Here is a 25,365-nt window from a genome sequence, read left to right as displayed (position 1 = left end):
CCTGTGAGAAAGCAGAGTTGCTTACCTGTAACAGATGTTCTCACAGGACAGCAGGATGTTAGTCTTCATGAAACCCACCCGCCACCCCAGCTTGCAGATGACCAGCAGGAAGGTAGCTCTGCAGAGGAGGAACATGTTTCTACTCCAGAAGAGAAAGTGCAGTTCACTCCTACTAAGCAGCAAACTCATAAACATCAATGCCTCACAACCGCCCATCATGCTACCACCTCTTGTAATGCCGCCATCACCACCACCACCAGAGAGATGTTCTCAGCTCTCCCAGGGTGACAAGGCCCAGCACAGCTGCCAAGACCCTCCAGCAGCTGATATGCTATTGCCCCCAGGTCCTGTGCCCTCAACTGGTAGCATCAGTAGCAGCAAGACTCCACTGCAGAGTGGCTCCAGAAGTGGGCGAGCAAAAGCAGCAGACCCTTCCCCATCCCCAAAAAGGCAAAAGCCATGGAAGCACTAACTTTATGTTACATATTTGTCATCACATAGAGCACATTATGTAAATAAATACACATTCACCTTCTAAAATGTCTTTGTATCAGAATGTTCCTTTCTTCGTAAACCTGCCTTTGACTCATGCAATCTATCTCCTGCCATTCCTCCTGACTCAGCTCTTCGTCTTCCTCCTCCTCTTCATCCAGATTCTTTTCTAGGCCCTCTGGAGGAGGCATGCATCTGGTTTTGGCCAAGTTATGCAGCATACAGCAGACTAGAAATATCTTACAGTCTTTAGGAGGGTTATAGAGAAGCATCCCCCATATCTGACAAGACAGCAGAAGTGAGTTTTAAGTAGGCAAAAGGTTTTCTAGATAACTTCCCAAGTCTGCTTGTGGGCCCTGTTGTAGCGAGCTTTTGCAGCGGTCTGTGGGTTAACCATTGGGATCATGAGTCAGGTTTTGAATGGATATCCTCTAACTATAAGGGAGAAGGCAGAGAATAGCTGAGTTAGATATGCCTTAGGGATGGGCAGCGAGCAATTCATAGACAAGTTTAGACCAATCCTTCTAGGGCCAAGCTGTCAGTCTACCTAGATATGAGGAAGACAATAAGAAGAGGTTAGTTGGTGTATAGTGGTAGTCAAAAATGCATTCTTACCTAGAAGCTAGTCCCTGGTGATTTAGTCTTCCTGGAAAAAGAATCTTCAATTCCTGACTGCGAGAGGATATAGACATCATGAGTGGATATGATGTTCAGGATGATGCCCTTGGCACTGCAGATTACCTACATATTGAGGAAGTAGCATCCCTTGTCATCGCAGTAGGTGGCCTTGTCTCCCACTGGTGCTCTTATGGGACGTGAGTGCAATCGATAGCCCCCATGACAGAGGGAAAGTATTCTATTTGAAAGAGATCAGTCATTATTTGATGTAGCTGCCTTCTCTGAGGGAATATAAAGTGTTGCATTTTCCTGAGCAACACAACCAGGACTTGATCTATACACATAGTGGTGACATGCTGGCTAATTCCAGACATGACCCCTAGAGATGTCTGGAAAGTGCTGATGACAAACAATGCTAGGGTGGTAGCTACCTTGACTTGTACTGGCAAGGTGTGGCCTCTTTGGATAGTAGGTTGCAGGTCCTGCTCTAATTGCTGGCATAGGTATAATATGGTTTCCTTGTTGAACCTGAACCTGTGCATGACTTGTTCCTCGAATAGATCCAAAAACTGTGTTCTAGTCCTCTATACTCTCTGTAAAGCATATGTTCTCTCTCTCGCCTCATCCATAGTGAAATTAGTATCCATAGGGCAATCAGAATCATACTGAAATGGGACTCTCCACCAATGACTCACAATCCCCAGCATGACCCAGTAACACACACTCCCACTCCCCTTTATAGCCCTCCAGCTTCCCCAACATACTCCAGTAGCCCCCAGTATAAAACAGTAGGTACTAGTTACCGCACAGTAAGTCCCAGTCTTTCCCAGGTATACTTCCTCCCACCCCCTAGCTGCTCCTGGTTCCACTCACCCAGAGAAGCTAACCCACCAAACAAGTCCAAAAGCAAAATGAAAGGTTTGCACTCATGTGCATAAATAATCAGTAATAAATGAACATGCATAAGTTGGATGACATTTGTGCGAACATCATTTTTAAAATACATTATGCACGTATGTGCTTGCCCTGCCCTACCTCTTTTTCGCAGGTGTACTTTTGCTAGTGTACATTCATATACAAACATGGCCCCTTTTTAAAATGCGTATTATATAAGCTTGGGCCACGTACACATGTATATGGTCATTTTTACACAGGAAGGTCTTTGAAAATTCACCTTTTAGGTTATAGATTGATAGACAAATAGTACTTCTTTATTACTTAAATACCAGCAACATGAACACTGAGTAACAATTTAAATAACAAACACAAGCAGTGATAAAAATCTTAGTTGATTTCATTCTATCATCTAAATGCAGGATTACATTAATATAAAAAATGCAGGAGATAAAAACATTTTTACCTGTGAAACACCCCATTGCCACTGTCCTGGAAGACACTGTGTAGGGGCCTATGGTTAAAAAATAAGTTGTTAAAATATATTGCCTTAATTTAAAAAACATCTTACAAAAAGAGTATTTCAGGGAAATTAGCAAAAATTGTTCAGATTGCCTTTATTTACATATTTACGTAGAATCTGTTTTTAATGATTCAAAGTTATTAGGTAGTTCTCACTTGGTTGATTTCAGACATGATTTGCCTATGTTCATTTTTTTTAAATTTCTCTCTCTCAACAGACAGACATTTTCTTCATTTATAATATGAATACACCTATTTAAACTGACTCAGTTCTATGAATGGTATTTGGAGTAGTAATGCCAAACAGCTAAACATTTTGTTTGGTTTACGAAAAAAGCAGCTTCACTTTCTCTGAAAATAAAGAGGTCATCTTAGTCATATATATGGAATGTTCTAGCTTAGATCTGACTTCCACAAAGAAGTGAAAAACAATAGACCAGGGGTGGGCAATTAATTTTCCCATGGGGCCGCATGAGAAATTGGGATGGTTTTAGAGGGCCGGACTAATATAATTAACTCAGTTCTCAATAGCCCTACTTATGAAAAGACAGCAGTTTACCACCAATGTATGTCCTCTGAGAAAACACAACAAATAAGACCGATACAAACGCTTACATGCTAGCAAAATATCTCATCTCGGTAACAGACACAGAACCGACCTAACATACTCCCAGGATCTGTAGTAATGCACATAAACTAATCCGCACACAGTTACACCTGTATTATGGAATACACTCAAACAGGAGCAACCCTATCTATGAAAAGGCAACACTACAAATATTACATCAGACCCTAAACACCAATACACCTCTTATTAGGAAAACAGAACTAACAAGCAGCTATAGATCCCCAAACAGAAATAATTGTAAAACTATACTAATAAGCAGAATAAATGTTTCTAAACAGCTATGAACAGAATAACATCCAACAATTAAAAACTCATAAAAACTATTAAACATTCTCCAAACACCAATAAAATATTTCAAAAAAGCAGACATCACACAATTAAAATGGCAGTCAAGAAAAATAAACTTAAAGCCACCTTTACTTACCCCCTCCAGCAGCTCTCCTACTCCCCTTCCCTGCAGGCCATGGCACACACCAGAAGCAGCAGTAGAAGCTAAGCTCTATACTTATGGTCCTCTTCCTTAGTGCCCATGTCTGTCACACACACACCATACCAGTCATGCCCCCATGACCAGTTTCTGTCTCTCACACACCAATCATCTCCCAAACAGTCTTTGGCACACACACACCAGTCACCTTCCTGAACAGTTTCTCTCATGCCATACACACACACACACACACACACACAGGCTTCCCACTCCCGTGTTCTACTTGCATATATGGTCTTCTCACACTCATAATCACTTTCTCTGTCTCTCTCTCTCACACACACACACACTCACTCACCAGTCTCTCACTCCCATGCTTGTTCTCTCCACATGCAAAGGCTTCTCATTCCCAAAATCACTTTCTTTCTCTCTCTCACACACACACACACCAGTCTCTCACTCCCATGTTCTCTTTCAGATATACCGGCTTCTCCCTCCCATGATGTGTCTCACACACACCCGGGTTTCTCACTCCCATGCTCACTCTTCACATGCACAGGCTTCTCATTCCCATAATCACTTTTTCTCTCTCTCTCTCTCTCACACACACACACACACACCAGTCACCTGATCTCACTAATGCATACACACACACACAGGCTTCCCACTCCCAAGTTCTCTTTCAGATATACAGGCTTCTCCCTCCCATGCTGTGTCTCACACACACCCAGGTTTCTCACTCTCATGCTCACTCTCTTCACATGCACAGGCTTCTCATTCCCATAATCACTTTCTCTCTGTTACACACACACCAGTCTCTCTCATTTCCATGCTCACTCTCCACGTGCACAGGCTTCTCATTCCCTGAATCACATTCTCTCACATTCACACACACCAGTCTTTTTCTCTCACACACACAGTCACCTTACCAAGCAGTCTCTCTCTCTCATGCATGCACACTCACCCAGGTTTCTCACTCCCACAACTCCAGGCTTCTTATGCTCATGCTTTCCCACATACCCAGACTTCTCACTTCCATGCTTTTTCTCTCACACACACACACACACACATCAGTCACCTCCCTGACTAATGCCTCACACTCTCACATACACATCAGTCATCTCCCTGAGCAATCACTTTCATTGTCTCTCACATACACACACACATCAGCTCTCTGACCACTCAATCACACACAGGCTGGCTGGCTGCTTCTCACTCTCTCTTACTCACTTCCTCTTCCCCCTACATATGTCACGGAGTTTTTTGCCGGTCCGCGGCGCGCGCTCCCGGTCTCTCCCGCTGCCGTTGCCGCTGGGCTGTCAGCACGTTCAAGCCCAGTGGAAACGGCAGCGGTGTTGGAAGAAGTTATGGCACCCGCGGCTGGCCTTTTCTTCTTCCCGCGCCTGCCCCCCCCCTCCCGTGACCCGAAACAGGAAGTGATACACGGAGTGGTGCGCGGGAAGGAGAAAGAGCCGTGCCGCGTCGGCTGCAGCATCGGCCCCCGAGCAATTGAACCAGCCGGCAATCGAGAAAGGAGTCAGCAGCATGAGCCCCCCGCAGGCCAAGAAAGAAGAATCCCTTCGGCCGCGGGAGGCTCATGCTGCTGACTCTTCTCGATTGCCGGCTGGTTCAATTGCTCGGGGGCCGATGCTGCAGCCGACGCGGCACGGCTCTTTCTCCTTCCCGCGCACCGCTCCGTGTATCACTTCCTGTTTCGGGTCACGGGGGGGGGGGGGGGGGGGGGCAGGCGCGGGAAGAAGAAAAGGCCAGCCGCGGGTGCCATAACTTCTTCCAACACCGCTGCCGTTTCCACTGGGCTTGAACGTGCTGACAGCCCAGCGGCAACGGCAGCGGGAGAGACCGGGAGCGCGCGCCGCGGACCGGCAAAAAACTCCGTGACATATGTAGGAAAGAAACTCGAGCGAAGACACGCTGCCCGATTGGCCGGTGCTGGGCAAGGCTTGCCCAGCACCGGCCAATCGGACAGCGTGCCTTCGCTCGAGTCACTCCCTCCTCCCCCCCCCCCCCCCCCCCGGACGCTGTAAAAAAAAAAAAACCAGTTCATTCTCCGCTCCCCGATTGGCCGGCCAATCGGGGAGCGAGGGAGCGGAGAATGAACTGAGGCAGCAGTGCCTCATTCCCCGTCTGCTCTCAGCAGTGGGCGGGCCGGATTCAGACCGTAGGCGGGCCGGATTCAGCCCGCGGGCCGCCCCTTGCCCAGGTCTGCAATAGACAGTATTCTCTTTGACACTATAATTCCAGGCCTGCTGGGGCAACCAAAAGCTAGGTGGAATTTCTAAGGCCTTAGTTTCCTCCACATAGAAGACAGCGACTCTTGCAATCAAAAGTATCAAGGATTCATTCATCTTTATTGGTATGTGAACTTGGGAATAATGTTAGATGGAAAAGAGACTGGATAAGGTGGACATCCAACACCACCTTCAGCACTTAGGATGTGTGCGTAACATCATCTAGTTGCTTTGAAACTGAATATAAGATAGATAGCTTGCTAAGACCTGAAGCTCTACAACCCTACAGGTTAAAGTGATCACCACCAAACAAGCAGCCTTCCAGGTGAGGTACTTTGGTTCACAAGAGTTAAGAGATTCAAAAGAAGCTTTTTCAGTTGGGTTAAATTACACTGAAGTCCTGTGATCCAGCCGGAGGCTTGACAGAAGACTTCAAATGAAGCAAGATTCACATAAATCTTACAACTAAGGGTTCTACAGAAATCATCCTTTCTTCTGTATAATGATGGTATGTGCCAGTTGCACCAAAGTGTACTATTAACATCACAGAAGTCAATTTTTGAAAATGATTGGGGATGTTGAACTCAACACAAATACAGCCCTTCTGCCAGCAAAAGAGAAAAAATAAAACACAATGGGATCCATATTCAGCCACTATTCGAATGAGAAGTGGATAAACTTATCAGGTTAACTTGACCAAGATATTCAGCAGCTTGGCCGCGCTTCTAAATATACTCGGCTATCTAATGAAAGATATGTTAGCCAGATAGCTCTGTCCCAGAAAGCTCTTTACTTATCCAGTAAATGTTTAGCCAGATAAAAAGTTATCTGGATAAGTGGCATATGCTAAATGCTGCTGAACACTGAAACAGCACCACTTAGCTGGGAAGTCCTAACTTATCCGGCTAAGTGATGCTGAATATAAGCTTCAGTGGGTCATGAGTGAGATTCACCAGCCTGTACTTAATAGGGTAATTTTTAGATAGCACACTTAGTGCTAAAATCTGCAGATGCTTTATCCCCATAGACTTTATCCTGAATTTTCAAATTGGACTGCTGCGTATAGTCTGATTTGAAAATCCACAGTTTGTCCCTGTATGGACCAGGTGTAACTTTTTATGGGTAGATTTATTTGTATACTTTCGATAATCAGAAGTATGTGTTAAATCCTTGCATGCCCCAACTTCATCCCCAGAAATTCCTATATTGCGTGTAAATAAAAGTACACGTGTAAAAGGATTACACATGTATTTTTACCCACAGAACACCTGGGTGATTTTCAAAGTGCCACTTATGTGCATAAAACAGGGGTTTATTCACATAAAATCAACACCTAAATGTCCAAAGAAAAGCAGGTAATGTAGATATCAGGATGACTGATGTGGCTAAAACAAAAACTAGGGAAGCAATTAAACTCCCATCAGTCATTTTTCTTCCTAACTTCAGCTCATTTCCCGTCAATAAAAGGGCTGAATTAGCCATGCAGTCTGGGAGCATTGATGCGACCGGAATGGGCGGATTTTCTCTCAGATAGTGACAGAGTTTTAACTCTGTGCGTCTGCGCGGTCGTCTTCCCACGCGAATCTGTTTCTCTCGTCAGTCTCTTTTTTTCCATGAGCCGATAGCACGCGGGTTTTTTTCTCTTTCTCCTCGTCGGCAAGTTTTTGCGATTTTTTTTGCGATTTTTTCTTCTTTTTGCGATCGATCCTCTTTGGCAGTATGGCTCCTAAACCTTCCGGGTTTAAATACAGCCAACATGGAAAAATTATGTCCATCACAGATGGACATAATTACTGTTACATCTGCCTGGGCCCAGAGCACGACCAGACCTCTTGCAGACCAGACCTTGGATGTCTTCCTGGGCCCGAAGGTAGCGAGTGGAGCGGATATTAAGATTAAGGGCAGCCCTACAAAAGAGCTGCGTCGTCAGAATCGGTAGGAAAAGCAAGGTCAGAAAAGCGTCCAGTGCCATCCAAAAGGGTCGAGGTTTTCCCTCATAAATCCCCTCATGAGGTGGCCGGGATTCAGGGCCCTGTTCCCGCTACCCCTCAAGCGTCGAAAGAGGGCTCGACGCAACACGACACGAAGCGTATAGCACATAGTGCACCAGATTCTGCCTCCTCTAAGCACCGTAAATGATTGGCGCATAGACATGCAAAGCATACTGCGTCGAAGCCTCATGACACATTGAAACATCATGGCGCATTGGCACAGCATGGCGCATCGGCGTAACACAGCGCACCATGAAACACCTTCTGGTGCTGTTCAACCACGGAAAAGCACATACAAAACAAAACATATACTTCAAGCGCCATTCTTATCCATCGTACCACGACCAGATTCTGATGTACAACCAGATTCTGATGTGGAAGTTGAACTCTCTCTGGACTCTGGTTCCTCTAGAGTTCCTTACCTTAGAGGGTCTTCACTCTCGAGAGAAGAATCACCATCTCATAGCGGAATACAGTCCCCTCCACCGATACTTTCTCCGCAAACGGTTAAGAAAGCATCAACCACCGAGCCTTTACACCAATTCTTCCTCATGCACCGCTTCCATTACATCCACAGGGCCATTTTGCCTCTAAAGCAATGCGGCAGATATCTCAAGCGTTCAATACCTTTTTTCAAGATTTACAATCTGCTCAACTGAGACCTGTGACTTCACCTTCAACACCTGATTCTCCTGGTCCCTCTCAACCAATTCTACCCGTCCCAGCTCCGACCCCTGGACAACCGGATAACCCAGTATCTCAACGTCTTCGCCCAATTCATCCACGGGAATGCCTTCCGACCCTCCTGAAGGTCTTCCAGAGCCATATTCCCCACCTGAAGACCTAACCTATGCAAAGTTCATAGAAAAGGTGGGCAACCTTCTAAATACAGAAACAGCAACAATTCTAGACCCCAGGTCGGAGGTCCTTGGCATTTAAAAAATTTTTAATATGCCACCAGAGTCTACAGCTTTGCCTCCATATGAGGTTCTAAATTCTGTATTACACAAGATGTGGGAAAAGCCATTCTCAACGGGACCTGCATCTCGGAAGATTGACTTAAAGTATAGGATGCGCAATTCTACTATGACCAGCACAATTGCCCCATAATTCTATCATAGTGGAATCAGCTCTTTCAAAAACAAAGCAGTCTAAACTACATGCTAACTCTCCACCAGGAAAGGAGCATAAATCCATGGATGATTTTGGACGAAAGGTTTATCATTCCTCCATGCTCACAAGAATTCCAAAAAACATATAGGGGTAGATTTTTAAAAAGTGCGCCTTCGCGTACTTTTGTTGGCGCACCAGGCGCCAACAAAAGTACGCTGGATTTTAGCAGATACGCGCGTAGCCGCGCGTATCTGCTAAAATCCAGGATCGGCGCGCGCAAGGCTGCCGATTTTGTGCAGCCGGCGCGCGCCGAGCCGCGCAGCCTGCCTCCGTTACCTCCTAGGCCGCTCCGAAATCGGAGCGGCCTCGGAGGGAACTCGCTTTCGCCCTCCCCTCACCTTCCCCTCCCTTCCTCTATCTAACCCACCCCGCCCCCCCGGCCCTATCTAAACCCCCCTCCTACCTTTGTCGGGGGATTTACGCTTCCCGGAGGGAGAAGTAAATCCCCGCGCGCCAGCGGGCCGCTAGCGCGCCGAGACGCAACCTGGGGGCGGTTCCGGAGGGCGCGGCCACGCCCCGGGCCGAAACCACGCCCCCGGGCCCGCCCCCGAAATGCCATGTCCCGCCCCCAAAACACCACGCCAATCGCCCCCCCCCCTGACACGCCCCCGACACACCCCCTCGAAAAACCCCGGGACTTACGCGAGTCCCGGGGCTCTGCGCACGCCTGCAGGCCTATGGAAAATAGGCGCGCAAGGCCCTGCTCGCATAAATCCGGGCGGATTTACGAGAGCAGGGCTCTTAAAATCCGCCCCATAGTGACATATATAATATTATAATCTTTATTAATTTCACAAAAAAGAAATTTCCAAAAGACCTTGCTTTCAAAATTTCATAACATTACCCCAAGGAATACCCATCTAAAAATCCCAACCCATACTCACACACCATTCATACCTCCTTACACACACACATTCTCTGAAATACCTCCCAACATTCTTACATATATGTTAAAATTTCTCAAATTTTTCTCTCGTTCTCAGAACGAATTTTTTACATGCAGAAAAAGATTCTCATTACAATGCAAATGTTTCTCTCGTTTTTAAAATGAATTTGTTCACAAGCAGAAAAAGATTATATTTCTCAGTTTTTTCTATCGTTCTCAAAACGAAATTCATTTAATATCCTCTTCATCCTCTCAACATGTTTCGTCTTTCCACAGGCTTCTTCAGGAGAGCTTAGAAAATTTTCTGCTGCTTATACATCTTCAGCATATTCGTTTTTGTAATATTCCCGTACAGGTTTCATCTACAACAATTAACATTTTTAAATAAAGATATATTTCCCAACAAACCTTGTACACAAAATTTTTCTTTAAACAACATTCTCACATATTTTACCTATACGTCCAAGAAACAATTGACGCACAGACAGATACGTTCCCCGACTGTTATTCTTCAACGCGCCTCAAATGAGCTCCCACAAAACAGCCGTTCTTGCAATATGGTGTGAACTTCCTTTTCATGTTACCTATAGCGAATCAAATCAAAATAACATTTCCCAAGTTTCTCTACATGTTCAAAAATTCCATCCCAGAATTTTCCCATGAAAGAAAGTGAGAGATATGTTTAAAATCAAAGGAAACTTACCTTACCAATTCCAAAAAACGCCACCACCTCCCTAGCATTCAACCACCAGCCGCCATCAAGTGAGTCAAAGGGATAAATCAACTCCTCCCCTTCTACCTTTTTTTAAATCCCCCATCGCAGAAGATTTCGAAATGAAGTAGAAACTGCTCCATTGGTGAAGCATTGGCGTGAATATCAACATACAGTGGAGGATCTTCGTTTTTTTGTGATCCAAGAGATAAAGAGTAGACGAGGAGGCAACTTAAATAAAATATTGTTGCGAGTGGAGCAGAGATGGATTTTCTCTTTAGGAACTTTATGGCCAAATGGATTAAATGATAGAATCGACTGGATTGCGTGTCTCTGATTTGTTTGGATGTGCGTGGTTGGTTTCAGCAAATAGGTATGTGTGAGTTGGTAGAACATTGTCCCTTTAAAAAGATTTGTTTTGAAATTGCTAAATGAATGGAATAGTCCCTTTAAATTATCGCGGGTAGCAGAAAGAGGTGTGGACATAGTTGGGACCGCTTTGATTGGCGATGGGGGATTTAAAAAGAGGTAGAAGGGGAGGAGTTGATTTATCCCTTTGACTCACTTGATGGCGGATGGTGGTTGAACGCTACGGAGGTGTTGGCGTTTTTTGGAATTGGTAAGGTAAGTTTCCTTCAATTTTAAGCATATATCTCTCTTTCTTTCATGGGGAAATTCTGAGATGGAATTTTTGAACATGTAGAGAAACTTGGGAAATGTTATTTTGATTTGATTCACTATAGGTAACATGAAAAGGAAGTTCACGCCATATTGCAAGAACGGCTGTTTTGTGGGAGCTCATTTGAGACGCGTTGAAGAATAACAGTCGGGGAACGTATCTGTCTGTGCGTCAAATGTTTCTTGGACATATAGATAAAATATGTGAGAATGTTGTTTAAAGATAAATTTTGTGTACAAGGTTTGTTGCGAAATATATCTTTATTTAAAAATGTTAATTGTTGTAGATGAAACCTGTACGGGAATATTACAAAAACGAATATGCTGAAGATGTATAAGCAGCAGAAAATTTTCTAAGCTCTCCTGAAGAAGCCTGTGGACAGGCGAAACATGTTGAGGATGAAGAGGATATTAAATGAATTTCATTTTGAGAACGAGAGAAAAATCTGAGAAATGGACTCTTTTTCTGCTTGTGAACAAATTCATTTTAAAAATGAGAGAAAAATTTGCATTGTAATGAGAATCTTTTTCTGCATGTAAAAAATTTGTTTTGAGAACGAGAGAAAAATTTGAGAAATTTTAACAAATATGTAAGAATATTGGGAGGTATTTCAGAGAATGTGTGTGTAAGGAGGTATGAATGGTGTGTGAGTATGGGTTGATATTTTTAGATGGGTATTCCTTGGGGTAATGTTATGAAATTTTGAAAGCAAGGTCTTTTGGAAATTTCTTTTTTGTGAAATTAATAAAGATTATAATATTATATATGTCACTATATGTTTTTTGGTATCAGTAGTTTTGTGATATATGATTGAATTGCCAGTATAGTTGCACCACAAGAATTCAGCATCATCAATTTTATATGATCCAATATCTGTTAAAAACTTTACAACAATTGCGTCCTCTCTGCCTAGCCCCTGATGACTCCTTGCCACAATCCTTCACAGACATGGAGGAAGGATTGCGACACTTATTAAGATCAGTATATGAGTCATTCAAATGTTTCTCATGCTCGTCAGCAACGGCCATAGTAGCACGTACAATGTCCTGGTTGAGAGCAAGTTCTATAAGAGAAGACGTGCACGATAAGTTGGCTGATATTCCCTGTATGGGAGACAACTTATTTGGGGATAAAGTTGCAGAAACTGTAGCACGTCTTAAAGACGAGAAGACTGCTGTGCAGGTGCTCACTACACCTACAGATTCTCAGTCATCATATAAAAGATATTTTCCTACTTTTCGTCGGAGACCAAACCCGAGGTCTGCTTTCAGACCCTACCAAACCTATCGTCCGCAGAGTTATTCTCAACAACGGTATCAGTCGTCATCTCAACAGTCACATGGCCACCCTCGCCAACAGCGACCACAGAACAAGGTAACTCCTGCACCTCAAAAGCAAATACCGGCTTTTTGAGCAGCCCAGAGCCACATCCACCACCATTCATCGGTGGTTGCCTACTACACTTTTATACCAATTGGACAGCAATAACAACAGATCGTTGGGTATTGGATATCATCAAGGAAGGTTATCATCTAAATTTCATTGTCCCTCCAACTCTACCTTATGTTCCTCGTCTACAGGGGATATCACCCCACGCTACGTATCTCCAATCAGAAATAAACAATCTCTGCCTCCAAAAATCCATTCACAATCTTCTTCCGTCACAGATGAACAAAGGATTCTATTCCCATTATTATATCATTCCAAAGAAATCCGGAGGCCTTCGTCCACTCCTGGATCTCAGGAACCTCAACAAATACATTCAAAAAGAAAAATTCAAGCTGACCTCTTTCAAGAGCATCCTACCTCTCCTACAACCCAACGACTGGCTATGTTCCATAGACCTGAAGGATGCATACTCCCATATACCCATGCACCCTTCATCATGGCTATACCTTTGCTTCACGGCTCTCACAGAGCACTACCAATACAGAGTTCTACCCTTTGGCTTGTCCTCAGCCCCGAGAGTTTTCACAAAATGTTTAGCGGTGGTGGTGGCTCACCTCAGGAAGTTATCAATCCAAGTTTTTCCCTACCTAGACAATAGGAAAATTAGTTCTTACCTGTTAATTTTCGTTCCTGTAGTACCACGGATCAGTACAGACAGTGGGTTGAGCCTCCTTTCCAGTAGGTGGAGACAAACTAAAACTTGAAGGATGCCCTATATCAGGACACAGCCTATCCTCTAACCCTTCAGTATAACGTATGTCAAAGCAGAAAAACAACAAACCCAAGAATAGGGTCAAGCAAGTAACCATAAAGCTCAGGAGCAACTATAGGAAAAAGTAGAAACATGGTATAACCATACGCTCTTGCATAAACTTGGTATAAAAACGACCAAGGCTTCCGGTGTAATTGCTCAGTAATCTTGCGCAAAGTGAAATATGAAAATCTGCAAATCTGCAAGAAAACAAGCTTCGAGAGGACAGAAAGACAGACAGGGAAGGGCGTCTGGACTGATCCGTGGTACTACAGGAACGAAAATTAACAGGTAAGAACTAATTTTCCTTTCTTGTACGTACCCGGATCAGTCCAGACAGTGGGATGTACCAAAGCTTCCCTAAACTGGGTGGGACCGAGACAGTCCCGCTCGAAGCACTTGCAGCCCAAAGGAACCGAAAACCGGAGCGTGTACATCCAGATGGTAGTGCCGAGCAAAAGTGTGCAGAGATGTCCAAGTGGCGGCCCTGCAAATCTCCTGCGGGGAGACAGATTGACTCTCCGCCCACGAAGAAGCCTGAGAATGCAGAGAATGGGCCTTCAGACCCTCAGGAAGCGGACGACCTTGACAAAGATATGCCGAGGAAATGGCTTCTTTCAACCACCGCGCAATCGTGGTCTTAGAAGCCTGTTTAACCCGGTTGGGACCACTCCAAAGGACAAAAAGATGGTCTGATACGCAAAAGTCATTGGTAACCGGGAGATACCGAAGCAAGACTCGTTTGACATCTAGCCGACGAAGGTCGCCAACAGCCGTACCCGCAATCTCCTCCGGAGAGAACGCGGGCAGTTCTACCGACTGGATGACATGAAAAGCGGAGACAACCTTAGGCAAGAAGGAAGGAACCGTACTGAGAGAAACCCCGGAATCAGAAAAAAGCAAGAAGGGCTCCCGACAGGACAGTGCCTGGAGCTCGGAAATCCGGTGAGCAGAGGAGATAGAGACCAGAAAGACAGTTTTGAGTGTTAGATCCTTGAGCGTAGAGTGGCGAAGAGGCTCAAAAGGAGCCGTACAGAGAGCACGAAGGACTAGGATGAGACTCCACGACAGACACGTGGCACGAGAGGGGGGACGAAGATGAATAACACCCCTCAGGAAACGAATCACGTCCGGGTGAGCAGCTAAGGAACGACCGTCCACCCAACCCAGGAAAGAGCCGAGCGCAGAGACTTGAACGCGAAGAGAACTGAAGGAGAGGCCCTTAGAGAGACCCTTCTGAAGAAAAGAAAGAACCAGAGGAATCGAAGCGGAGCGTGCCGGAACACCAGACTCCGCACACGCGCACTCAAAAACTTTCCAGATGCGCACATAGGCCAGAGAAGTCGACTGCTTCCGGGCTCGCAGCAGGGTGGAGATGACCTCCTCCTTATAACCCTTGCGCCTCAGGCGACGCCGTTCAAAAGCCAGGCCGCTAGACAGAAGCGATTGGCCTGGTCGAAAAATACAGGCCCCTGCCGGAGGAGACAGGGAAGATGACCGAGGCGCAGGGGCCCGTCCACCGCTAGATTGATGAGTTCCGCGAACCATGGTCTTCGCAGCCACTCGGGAGCAACGAGAATCACCAATCCCCGGTGGAGCTCGATTCTCCTGAGAACTTTCCCCACCAGTGGCCATGGGGGAAACACGTACAGAAGGATGTCCGCTGGCCAAGGTAGAGCCAGAGCATCCACGCCCTCTGCGCAGTGCTCCCTCCAGCGGCTGAAGAACCGATTGGCCTTGGCATTGTGCAGAGTCGCCATGAGGTTGAGGTGAGGAGGACCCCACCTGTCCACTATCAGAGCCATGGCCGCGTCCGAGAGCTCACACTCTCCCGGATCAAGCGACTGCCGGCTGAGGAAGTCGGCTTGAACATTTTCTTTGCCTGCGATGTGAGAGGCCGCAAGGCACTGTAGGTGACGCTCCACCCAAGAGAGGAGACGGCTGGCTTCCAAGGCTACCAGGGGACTGTGAGTGCCCCCTTGGCAATTGATGTAGGCCACTGTGGTGGAGTTGTCGGACAGGACTCTTACCGCCTCGCCGCGGATCAGGGGAAAGAATTCCTGAAGAGCCAGGCGGACCACCAAGGTTTCCAGACGATTGATGTGCCAGCGCGACTGAGTCTGCAACCATGTTCCCTGGGTGGATTGAGAAAGGCAGACTGCACCCCAGCCCAAGAGGCTGGCGTCCGTGGTCACTATCATCCACTGTGGAGCTTGAAGAAGCATCCCTTGCAGAAGATGAGGAAGAGACAGCCACCACTGTAATTCGTCGGCAGTAGAATCCAAGAACGGAAGGACTACGTGAAACTGCTCCGACACTGGCTGCCAATGGGATAGCAAAGCTTTCTGCAACGGACGCATATGAGCAAAAGCCCAGGGGACAAGGTCGATTGTGGAAGCCATGGATCCCAGGACTTGAAGATAATCCCAGGCCTTCGGAGAGGGTAGCGCATTCAGATTCCGGACCTGATCGATCAGCTTGAGGGCGCGCACCCGTGGTAAGAAAACCTTGCCTACTCAGGTGTCGAAGTGGGCTCCAAGGAATTACAACTACTGGGAGGGCTGAAGCTTGCTCTTGGAAAAGTTCACTATCCACCCGAGGGAGGCAAGGAGCTCCAAGACGTGATCCACTGCCCGTTGGCAAGAGGTCTCCAACATGGCCCTGATGAGCCAATCGTCCAGATAGAGGTGGATGAGAATCCCCTCCCTGCGCAGAGCCGCCGCTACCACTACCATGACCTTCGTAAAGGTGCGAGGAGCGGTCGTGAGGCTGAAGGGGAGAGCTCGAAACTGGAAGTCCTGGTTGAGGATGTGGAATCGGAGATACTTCTGGTAGTCGCGGTGGATGGGAATGTGGAAGTACGCTTCTGTGAGATCGAGAGAAGCAAGGAACTCTCCGGGACGGACCGCCGCAATGACCGCACGCAGGGGTTCCATGCGGAAGTGGGGGATCTTGAGGGCCCGATTGACCCTTTTGAGGTCCAGAATGGGGCAGAAGGACCCGTCCTTTTTGGGCACGGTGAAGTAAATAGAATACTGGCCGGCGCCAATCTCCCTTTCCGGAACTGGGACCACCGCCCCCAGATCCAGGAGTTTGGAGAGAGTCTGGACTACCGCATCCCTCTTGGCCCATCCACAAGGCGAGAAAAGAAAGAGATCCGGCAGGTCCCTGACGAGCTCCAAAGCGTACCCGTCTTTGATAATGTCGAGGACCCACTGATCCGATGTGATCTTGACCCATTCCTCGAAGAACAGGGAGAGGCGTCCGCCGAGGTAAGGAACTGAGGAATGGGTCAGCTGAACTTCATTGCGTGGCAGGTTTAGAGGTGGCACGCACGGGCTGGCCCTCACGAAAGGGCCGCCTGCCACGAAAGGACTGCGACCAGGACTGAGCACGAGAAGAACCCCTCGCGGAACCGCCCCGCCCCCGAGAAGCAAAGCGACGCTGGCCCCTGAAGCGAGAGCGGGAGGGCGCGAAGGACCGGTAAGACTTAGGGCGGTCCTCTGGAAGCTTATGGACCTTGTTGTCAACCAAGGAGTCCATAAGCTTCTCGAGATCCTCTCCAAAGAGCATCTTACCTTTGAAGGGCAGCGTGCCCGGCCGAGTCTTCGACGACTGATCAGCCGACCAATGGCGTAGCCAAAGGAGCCTCTGGGCAGCCACCGCCAAAACCATCGCCTTTGCCTGCACACGGACCAGGTCGTAGAGGGCATCTGATACGTAGGCGGTTACGGCCTCCAGACGTTCGGCTTGCTCTGCCTCTGCTGGCGGAAGATCCCGGGCGCAGAGTAACTGTTGAACCCACTGAAGGACTGCCCGCATCATGAGGCTGCTACAGCAAGATGCCCGGACCCCGAGGGCCAGAACATCGAAGATGCGCTTCAAGTGAGCCTCCAATTTACAATCCTGTGAATCCTTCAGAGCCGTGGAACCTTCCACAAGAATCGTGGTGTGCTTGGCCACAGCAGAGACATAAGAATCCACCGAGGGATATCGCAGCAGCTCCAAACCCTCCTCCGGAAGGGGATAGAGCTTATCCATCACACGCCCCACCCGGAGCGCACCCTCGGGGGCTTCCCATTCCCGCAGGATAAGGAGCTTGAGCATGGGGTGGAAGGGAAAGGCCAAGGCCGGAGCCCGGAGCCCCCCCAGGACCGGGTTCATATCCTTAGGAAGCGAGGCCATGAGATTATCCACAGAAGGACTCTCCAGACCCAGCTCCTGCAGAACAAAGGGAAGGAGGGGCTCCAATTCCTCCTTACGAAATAGACGAAGGGCTCTGGGGTCATCCTCCTCTGGGGGGGCATCTGTCGAATCCGAGGAAGCAGCGGGGTCCGAGGACCCGGGAGACAATGGGGGGGGGGGAAGGGGGGGCACCCACGGGACCACCCGCACCCGAACTGGTCCCTGGGGCTCCACAGCCGGTCCAGCGGTCAACGGCGCTGAGCGAGGGATTTTTGGCGGGGGGGGGGGGGGACAAGGTGGGGGGCTTTCGTACTGCTCATGCAAGCTAGCTAAATAAGATTTGTGCATGAGGACGACAAAATCCGCTGAAAAAGGGACCCTGGATTTGTCGGGGGGGGGGGGGGAGAGGAGGGATCAGGACACCCCTCCTGGGGACCCGCGGGGGCCAAATCGGGGGTTAAATCAAAAAATCCGGCCCCCCAGCCCCAGGGAGCACTGAAATCGGCCCAGACGAAAATCCAATATGGCCGCCGTTCCCGGGCTCTCCCGTCCCGGGAAAGGCCTGGCCATGCCGGGAGGAGTGGAGCCCCGGGCTAAATTTGCTTGTCCTGCCGAGGATGGACCTTCCCCACCCGGCAGGCAAGCAGTGCAGAGCCCTTGCTGTGAAAAACGCGAAGAGGGCAGCCCACAAGAAAGGCAGGCTGCCTGCCTGGACATAGCAGAGCCGCGGCTGAAGAAAAAAAAGCAGAAAAAAAGGTTTGATTGACAGCCTGCACAGCAGGAGAGAGCAGGAGGGAAACCTGCTGCCTCCTGCTAATCTGGCTGCCGGTTCAAGGCCTGCTCTGACCAGAAAAAAGAAAAAATGCTGGTCAACTGCTGCAAATAAGTTAGAGGTAGGTGAGTACCTGCAACTTATGTAAAGTTTAAAACTTTTTTTTTTTTTTTTACTGAGCGCAGCAGTGGGTTCAAAAACCCTCTCGGCAGCCAGAGGGGGGAACGAGACCCAGAGAGACTCGGTCCCCACACCTGGAAGCGTCCACAGACTCAGGCTATGCAGGGAATCCCCTCCTGCAAAAGGGGCAAAGCCCCCCTGAGCCGGGCAAGAGCTGGAAGACGGAACCATCTCCCACACAGAAAAGGAAAAAGCACTAAAAATAAAAGGGCAACTTCCCTTCTCTGTTTCTTTTTTTTTTAAACAAGCGAGAACCAAAAGAAATATTTGCTTGAGCCTAGCAAAAGACAGAAGACAAGGCTGACTAGCCTACAGCAGAGAACCGAAGGGGAGATGCTACACCTGCTGGAGACAGACGAATACTGAAGGGTTAGAGGATAGGCTCTGTCCTGATATAGGACATCCTTCAAGTTTTAGTCTGTCTCCACCTGCTGGAAAGGAGGCTCAACCCACTGTCTGGACTGATCCGGGTACGTACAGGAATGGCTATTGGTGTCTTCGGATCCTGCTACCCTTCATGCTCACACGACTCAAACTATAACGTGTCTTCAGTCATTGGGGTTCCTGATAAATTACAAGAAATCCAATCTGGAACCGACCCAGACGCTACAATTTATTGGAGCACTACTCAACGCATTGGAGGTGAGAGCCTATCTTCCAAAAGACAGGCTTCACACTCTATCTTCCCTGGCTCAGAAGTTGCACAAACAAACACAAACCTCTGCGCGTTGAGTTCTTCAACTCCTCGGCCACATGGCAGCGGCTATCCATGTTGTTCCCTTCATCAGACTACACATGCGACTTCTGCAATGGGGCCTAAAAGCTCAATGGTCGCAGTTTCTACATCCTCTCTATTACGCAGTACAGATCACAAGACACATGGATACCAACATCCAATGGTGGACGTCACCTGTCCACTTATCCTCGGGAGCGCCTTTTCGTCTACCCCTACATTAACTGACCCTTACAACAGATGCATCCTGAAAGCGGTGGGGAGCCCACCTTCTGGACCTAAAAACCCAGGGTCATTGGTCTCCACGGGAGAGTACTCTCCAAATCAATCTCCTAGAACTTTGTGCGATCTGGAAGTCCTTACAAACCTTCTCTCCACATATCAGAGGAAAGATCCTAATGATATACACAGACAACTAGGTCGCAATGTTCTACATAAACAAAGAAGGCAGGTCACGTTCTTGGTCACTGTGTCAGGAAGCACTTCGAATACTTTATTGGGCGAACGCAAGGAACATAACGCTTCAAGCTACTTACCTACCAGGTCTGGACAATGTCACGGCGGATCGCCTAAGCAGAATATTCCATCCACACGAATGGACCCTAAATCGAGAAGTAGTGCTGTCGATATTTCAGTGCTGGGGCTTTCCGACAATCAACCTCTTTTCAACAAAGACCAATCGGCAAACAGAAACGTTTTGCTCAATCTATCCAAGCAACCTTCATCATGCTCCAGATGCCTTCCTCATTCCATGGACAACAGGCCTTCTCTACGCCTATCCTCCCATTCCGCTGATCTCCAAGACGATCCAAAAATGCATCCAGGACTCAGCGGACTTGATCCTCATAGCTCCAGTATGGCCAAGACAACCGTGGTATGCGTATCTCATGAGACTCTCCATTCGCCCGTCAATTCCACTGGGAGATCATCCACGCCTACTGACTCAGGAAGGCGGCACCCTTCTCCACCCAATACACCAATCCCTCCATCTGACTGCATGGAGATTGAAAGGACTGTACTAACTCCCTTAGGCCTTCCTTGAGGACATACTAATCGCCTCAAGAAAGCCTTCTACTAGACATAGCTATGCAGGTAAATGACGTCGCTATACCGAATGGTGTGCACCTCGACGTCTAGATCCTTTCTCTTCTACAGCAGCCCAACTGCTAGAATACCGTCATACACTCTACCTTTCTGATTTAGCGTATGCTTCCATACGAGTACACATTAGCGCCATTGCAGCATTTCATCACTATCATCAAGGTCTCCCAATTTCTAATCATCCTCTCATTTCCAGTTTCATGCGAGGACTGTTACATTCAAAACCACCAACGACAGAGGAGGAAGTGACGTCATCACAGCCAATGGCAGCTTAGCTGGTGAGCTCCCGTAACACCCAGCTATATTTCACCAAAATACACCCTTCCTTAAGGCAATTTTCTAGCGGGATAGTGCTGAACAATTCATAAACCGCGCAGGCATGGCAGGGAAGAAAAAACAAATTGACTTTCAGCAATTCTCGTATCGCAAGCTGGCCGAGCCGCGGCCTTCAGAAGATGGCGAGGAAATGGAGGAGGCCTCCGACCACGAGACAGTTTCCGCTGGCAGTGCTGACTTTAATTTAGCTACAGATGAAGCACCGACTCGCGCCGAGTTTCGGAATTGGTTTTGTACCTTACGGCAAGACCTGAAAAGTTATAAGAAGGAGATTCGCACGTTGCTGGAGGACTTTCGTGAAGAGCTAAACACGCTCGGTAACAAAGTCGATGAGGTGGACACGAGGTTGGACGGCCAAGCTGAGGCGACAAAAACGCTACAAGAGGCTTACCAGGACATACAAGAGGAAAATCTATTCATAAAAACGAAACTAGCGGATCTGGAGAACCGAGCGCGGCGGGGAATTTGAGATTTAGGGGTTTCAAGGAAACGGAAGAAAACACGGACTGCCACGATGTGGTGCGGCGGTTTTGTTCTTTTTTGCTTTCTGAAGGCGCCACCTCCGAGACTCAACCCTCAGCTCCTATTATTTTCGATAGAGCCCATCGTGCGCTCCGGTCGACCAAAGCCAACCTCCCCCGCGATGTAATCGTGTGTTTCCATGATTACCTACAAAAGGAAAAGGTTTTTGAAGTAGCTAGGAAAAATATTCGCTGGCAATGGGAGAATCAGGAAATATCAGTGTATGCTGACCTCTCACAAGCCACCCTGCAGAATCGATTCGAACTCCGAGAAGTCACCCAGTTCTTGAGGCAAGCAAATGTGAAATACAAGTGGCTGCATCCTTTTGGGCTGGCTTACACGTGGGATGGCGTTTCTGCGCAAATTCGAACCCCCCAGGAAGCGGCGGCCATTTTAGGAGAGAAGGGATTCAAGACCTCCCAGATTGCGATTTCTGCAGGCCGGAAAGACAGAGGGAAAGCACAACATCCCCGCTGGCAGAGGGTCGGAGCGCGGAATAATCGCTTGAAGCGGAGCTCTGATACTAGCAACAAGAATTCTGGTTGAGTTACCTTGACATTTTTGCTGCGGGACTGGTATGGAAGACACGGCGGCCAGAGCCTATGACTATTTTCCAAGTTTTGGCACGTAGAGAGACATTTTGTTATTGTTCCAGTTAGTATATACTGCTTTTTTTACAGATTAAGTTGTTTACTTGGGCTGGGAGCAGTGGGGTGTGTGGTTCTTACTACTGTTGATCTAAGAGTTTTGTGGGTGTGTGGGGGAGCGGGTGACACTGTTTAATTCTTTCTTCCTCCTTACGGTATAGCGGATGAATCTGCATGGAGGATTTTGCAGATTCCATAGGGGAGGGGGGCGGGTGTGGGAGGGTTCGGAGGGCCGGGGTTTATGCCCCGGGGGTTCGGGGTGGCAGAATACTGGGATATATTTGCAATGTGGTGGGGTGCAGCGGTCTTCTCTATCCTGTATCTTCTTATTGCGAGTGATGGGGATTACTCAGGGCTTATACATTGGGCAGCCTGTTCGCCTCGGCGAATTTAGTTTTCATCTACCATGACTACAGTACGACTAGGCTCAATCAATGTTAAGGGTTTAAACACACCTTTTAAGAGGAGGCTGTTGTATAAGGAATTAGCCCTTCAAAAATTGGACATAGTATTCCTTCAGGAGACACACCTGAAGAGTCATTACCAGCGTTTAATGGCGTCCAGAGCCTTCCCTAAGCAATACTATTCCCCTTGTCACAAACAGGCCAAGTATCTGGGAGTGGGAATATTATTCTCGTCCACTTTTGTCTTTGAGTGTGTCTCTTGTCTCCCGGATCCTGAAGGTCGGTATCTTTTGTTAGAAATCAAGGTCGAGGGGGAGACGTATACGCTCCTTAATATCTATGCCCCTAATACAGCTCAAGGGGCCTTTTTCGCTCAGTTGAAGTCCTTAGTGTTATCTCATGGTAGGGGGAAACTGTTAGTAGGGGGGGACTTTAATCTAGTCAGAGCACCTGGCATGGATGCTTCTAGAGGATTTGTCTCGGTTCCTGCTGGACATAGACGAGCTCTCCAAGATTTCATGTCAGTTTGCCAATTGGTGGAGACTCCGGTACCCCACATCTCGGTCCTATACTTATTATTCCCCCTCTCACCAAGTACATTCCCGGATAGATTATTTTCTCATGGATAAAGGGTTGTTTAATCAAGTTACTCAGATAGGTATTCAACCCATTGCCAGGTCCGATCATGCTTTAGTGGATCTCACTTTGGACTTTGCTGCCTATGATAGGGGGACCAAGTTTTGGAGACTCAATGAATCTCTGCTTACTGATCAGGAGTACAATCAAACGCTGATAGTAGAAATTAAAGAATTTTTTGCTCGGAATAGCTGTGGGAGTATAGCTCCAACTATGGTCTGGGAAGCATTTAAGGCATTTATACGGGGGCTTCTTATTTCCAGAGGTACGTATCTTAAGAAAAAGCATGGTAAGGAGATTCAGGCCCTGAGGTCGGCAGTGACGGCCTTGAGTTCTGAACATCAAGTGACTGGTAGCACGCGGACTATGCGTAAATTAGCTAAGGCCAAGGAGGACTTATTGCGGATGGAGGCAGCTAAAATGGCACATGGGCTGCAAATAACTAAGCAGATCTATTTTGAAGGGGCCAATAAGGCGGGGAAAATCTTAGCCGGGCAATTGAAAAAAGTCCAATATCAAAATCATATCACTAAGATAAAGGGTACTGGCGACCGGATTCTTATTACCAATACTGATATCCGGGATAGATTTCTTCAATTTTATGCTGATCTGTATAGTGATCATACGCGCGTCTCACACCAACATATAGAAGATTATTTAAGGAGTATTAACCTGCCAGTCCTGTCTGAGTTGGCGCAGCAGGAGTTGGACGCGGAAATTACCACCCCAGAAATTTTGGCAACCATCAAAACCTTGAAAGTTGTTAAGTCGCCGGGCTCAGATGGCTTGACTGCCAAATTTTACAAACAGTATAGCCCCTATATAGTTGCCCATCTGCAAAAAGTTTTTAATGCATTGAGGATGGAACATTCTCTCCCCCCCCAGGCTAATTTAGCTGGGATCACTATATTGCCAAAGCCGGGCAGGGATCCCACCGTGTGCGGTTCATACCGCCCCATCTCTCTTATTAATCTCGACCTTAAAATCCTGGCCAAAATTCTGGTGAGCAGGGTTAATAAGTATATCACTCAGCTGATTCACCAAGATCAGGCTGGGTTTATTCCGGGGAGGTTAGCGGGTGATAACATCCGTAAACTTCTTAATCTACAGTGGATAGCGCACTCCAGAGCATTGGAGGCTTTGTTCCTCTCAATAGATGCGGAAAAAGCATTCGATATGGTGCATTGGCCCTTTCTGTTTGGAGTCCTGAAGCAGATGGGTTTTGGAGACTACTTTTGCACCTGGATTCGAAAATTATATGATAATCCCAAGGCCTGTCTTAAGATTAATGGAGGGTACTCTAACCACTTTACTGTCAAGCGAGGGACACGACAGGGTTGCCCCTTGTCTCCAGTCCTGTTTGCTCTCTTTTTGGAACCTCTAGCAACGAGCATTAGACAGAACGATCTGATTAAGGGATTTGCAGTGGGCGGTCATGTTTATAAACTGTGCCTATTTGCTGATGATATTATGTTTACTGTTCAACAGCCCCACATATCGCTCCTGGCCATTGAGTCCGAGATTCAACATTTCAGTACTGTCTCAGGATTCAAGGTCAACTGGGACAAGTCTGAGATATTGAATGTTACTTGTTCGCTTGACACAGTGGCAGGTATCAAGAGAGCTCACCCTTTTCGATGGGCGAGTCACGCTATCAAATATCTGGGTATCCGCATGGCGGGGCACCCTCGGGAGCTTTTTGGGCTTAATTATATTCCCTTAATTCAGAAAATATACAGGGATTTAGATATTTGGACGAGGCTACCCCACTCTTGGCTGGGACGTATTGCCACGATTAAAATGAACATCCTCCCAAGGATCCTATACCTGTTTCAATCTCTTCCGATCAGCATATCACCGCAGCTACTTAAAAAGTGGCAGAGAAAGTTCTTTAGCTATATATGGAAACGCAGACCTCCGAGAGTAGCGAGGGCCATTTTGTATCGTACTAAATTGGATGGGGGGCTTGGGGTACCGAATCTGCAGTGGTATTATGCTGCCTCTCAATTGCGCCCCTTGGTGGCCTGGCACGAGGTACAGGATGTGAAACACTGGGCGCAAATAGAACAATCCTTCATAGCGGATATGCCACTCTCCGCGCTGCCTTGGCAGCCTAAGAAAACATGGCGGCCATGCCCTAACATGCTCCCTCCGACCAAGTTCACCTTAAATGTGTGGGCCAAATGGAAACCGCACTTGGTAGGCACGGGGCCATACTGTCGGCTTTCACATATTTTCCATAATATTACATTTCTACCCTGCCTACCGCCGAGAGCATTTTGCTTATGGAAAAGTTTGGGTATTATTTCTATAGCTCATTTATTGGAAGGACCTGGTATGATACCCTTTAATACGTTGCGAGAGCGGTATGGTTTGTC

At 47.6% G+C, this 25,365-nt stretch overlaps 1 protein-coding gene across 2 annotated transcripts in view; it reads right to left on the bottom strand.

The window, feature by feature from the left end:
- The window catches only part of BOLL (boule homolog, RNA binding protein), a 725,867-nt gene that overhangs the window by 247,757 nt on the left and 452,745 nt on the right, over positions 1-25,365 (bottom strand). For both annotated transcript variants that reach the window (XM_029606045.1, XM_029606046.1), the window contains exon 8: positions 2,471-2,518. In XM_029606045.1, the coding sequence (XP_029461905.1) occupies positions 2,471-2,518 (48 nt within the window). The remainder of the gene's footprint in view (positions 1-2,470; positions 2,519-25,365) is intronic.

This window comes from Rhinatrema bivittatum, chromosome 6 (genome assembly GCF_901001135.1).
Source record: "Rhinatrema bivittatum chromosome 6, aRhiBiv1.1, whole genome shotgun sequence".
In the NCBI taxonomy this organism is placed as follows: Eukaryota; Metazoa; Chordata; class Amphibia; order Gymnophiona; family Rhinatrematidae; genus Rhinatrema; species Rhinatrema bivittatum.
Note: the sequence above shows the minus strand (reverse complement) of the source record. Positions and strands in the feature narration are given on the sequence as shown.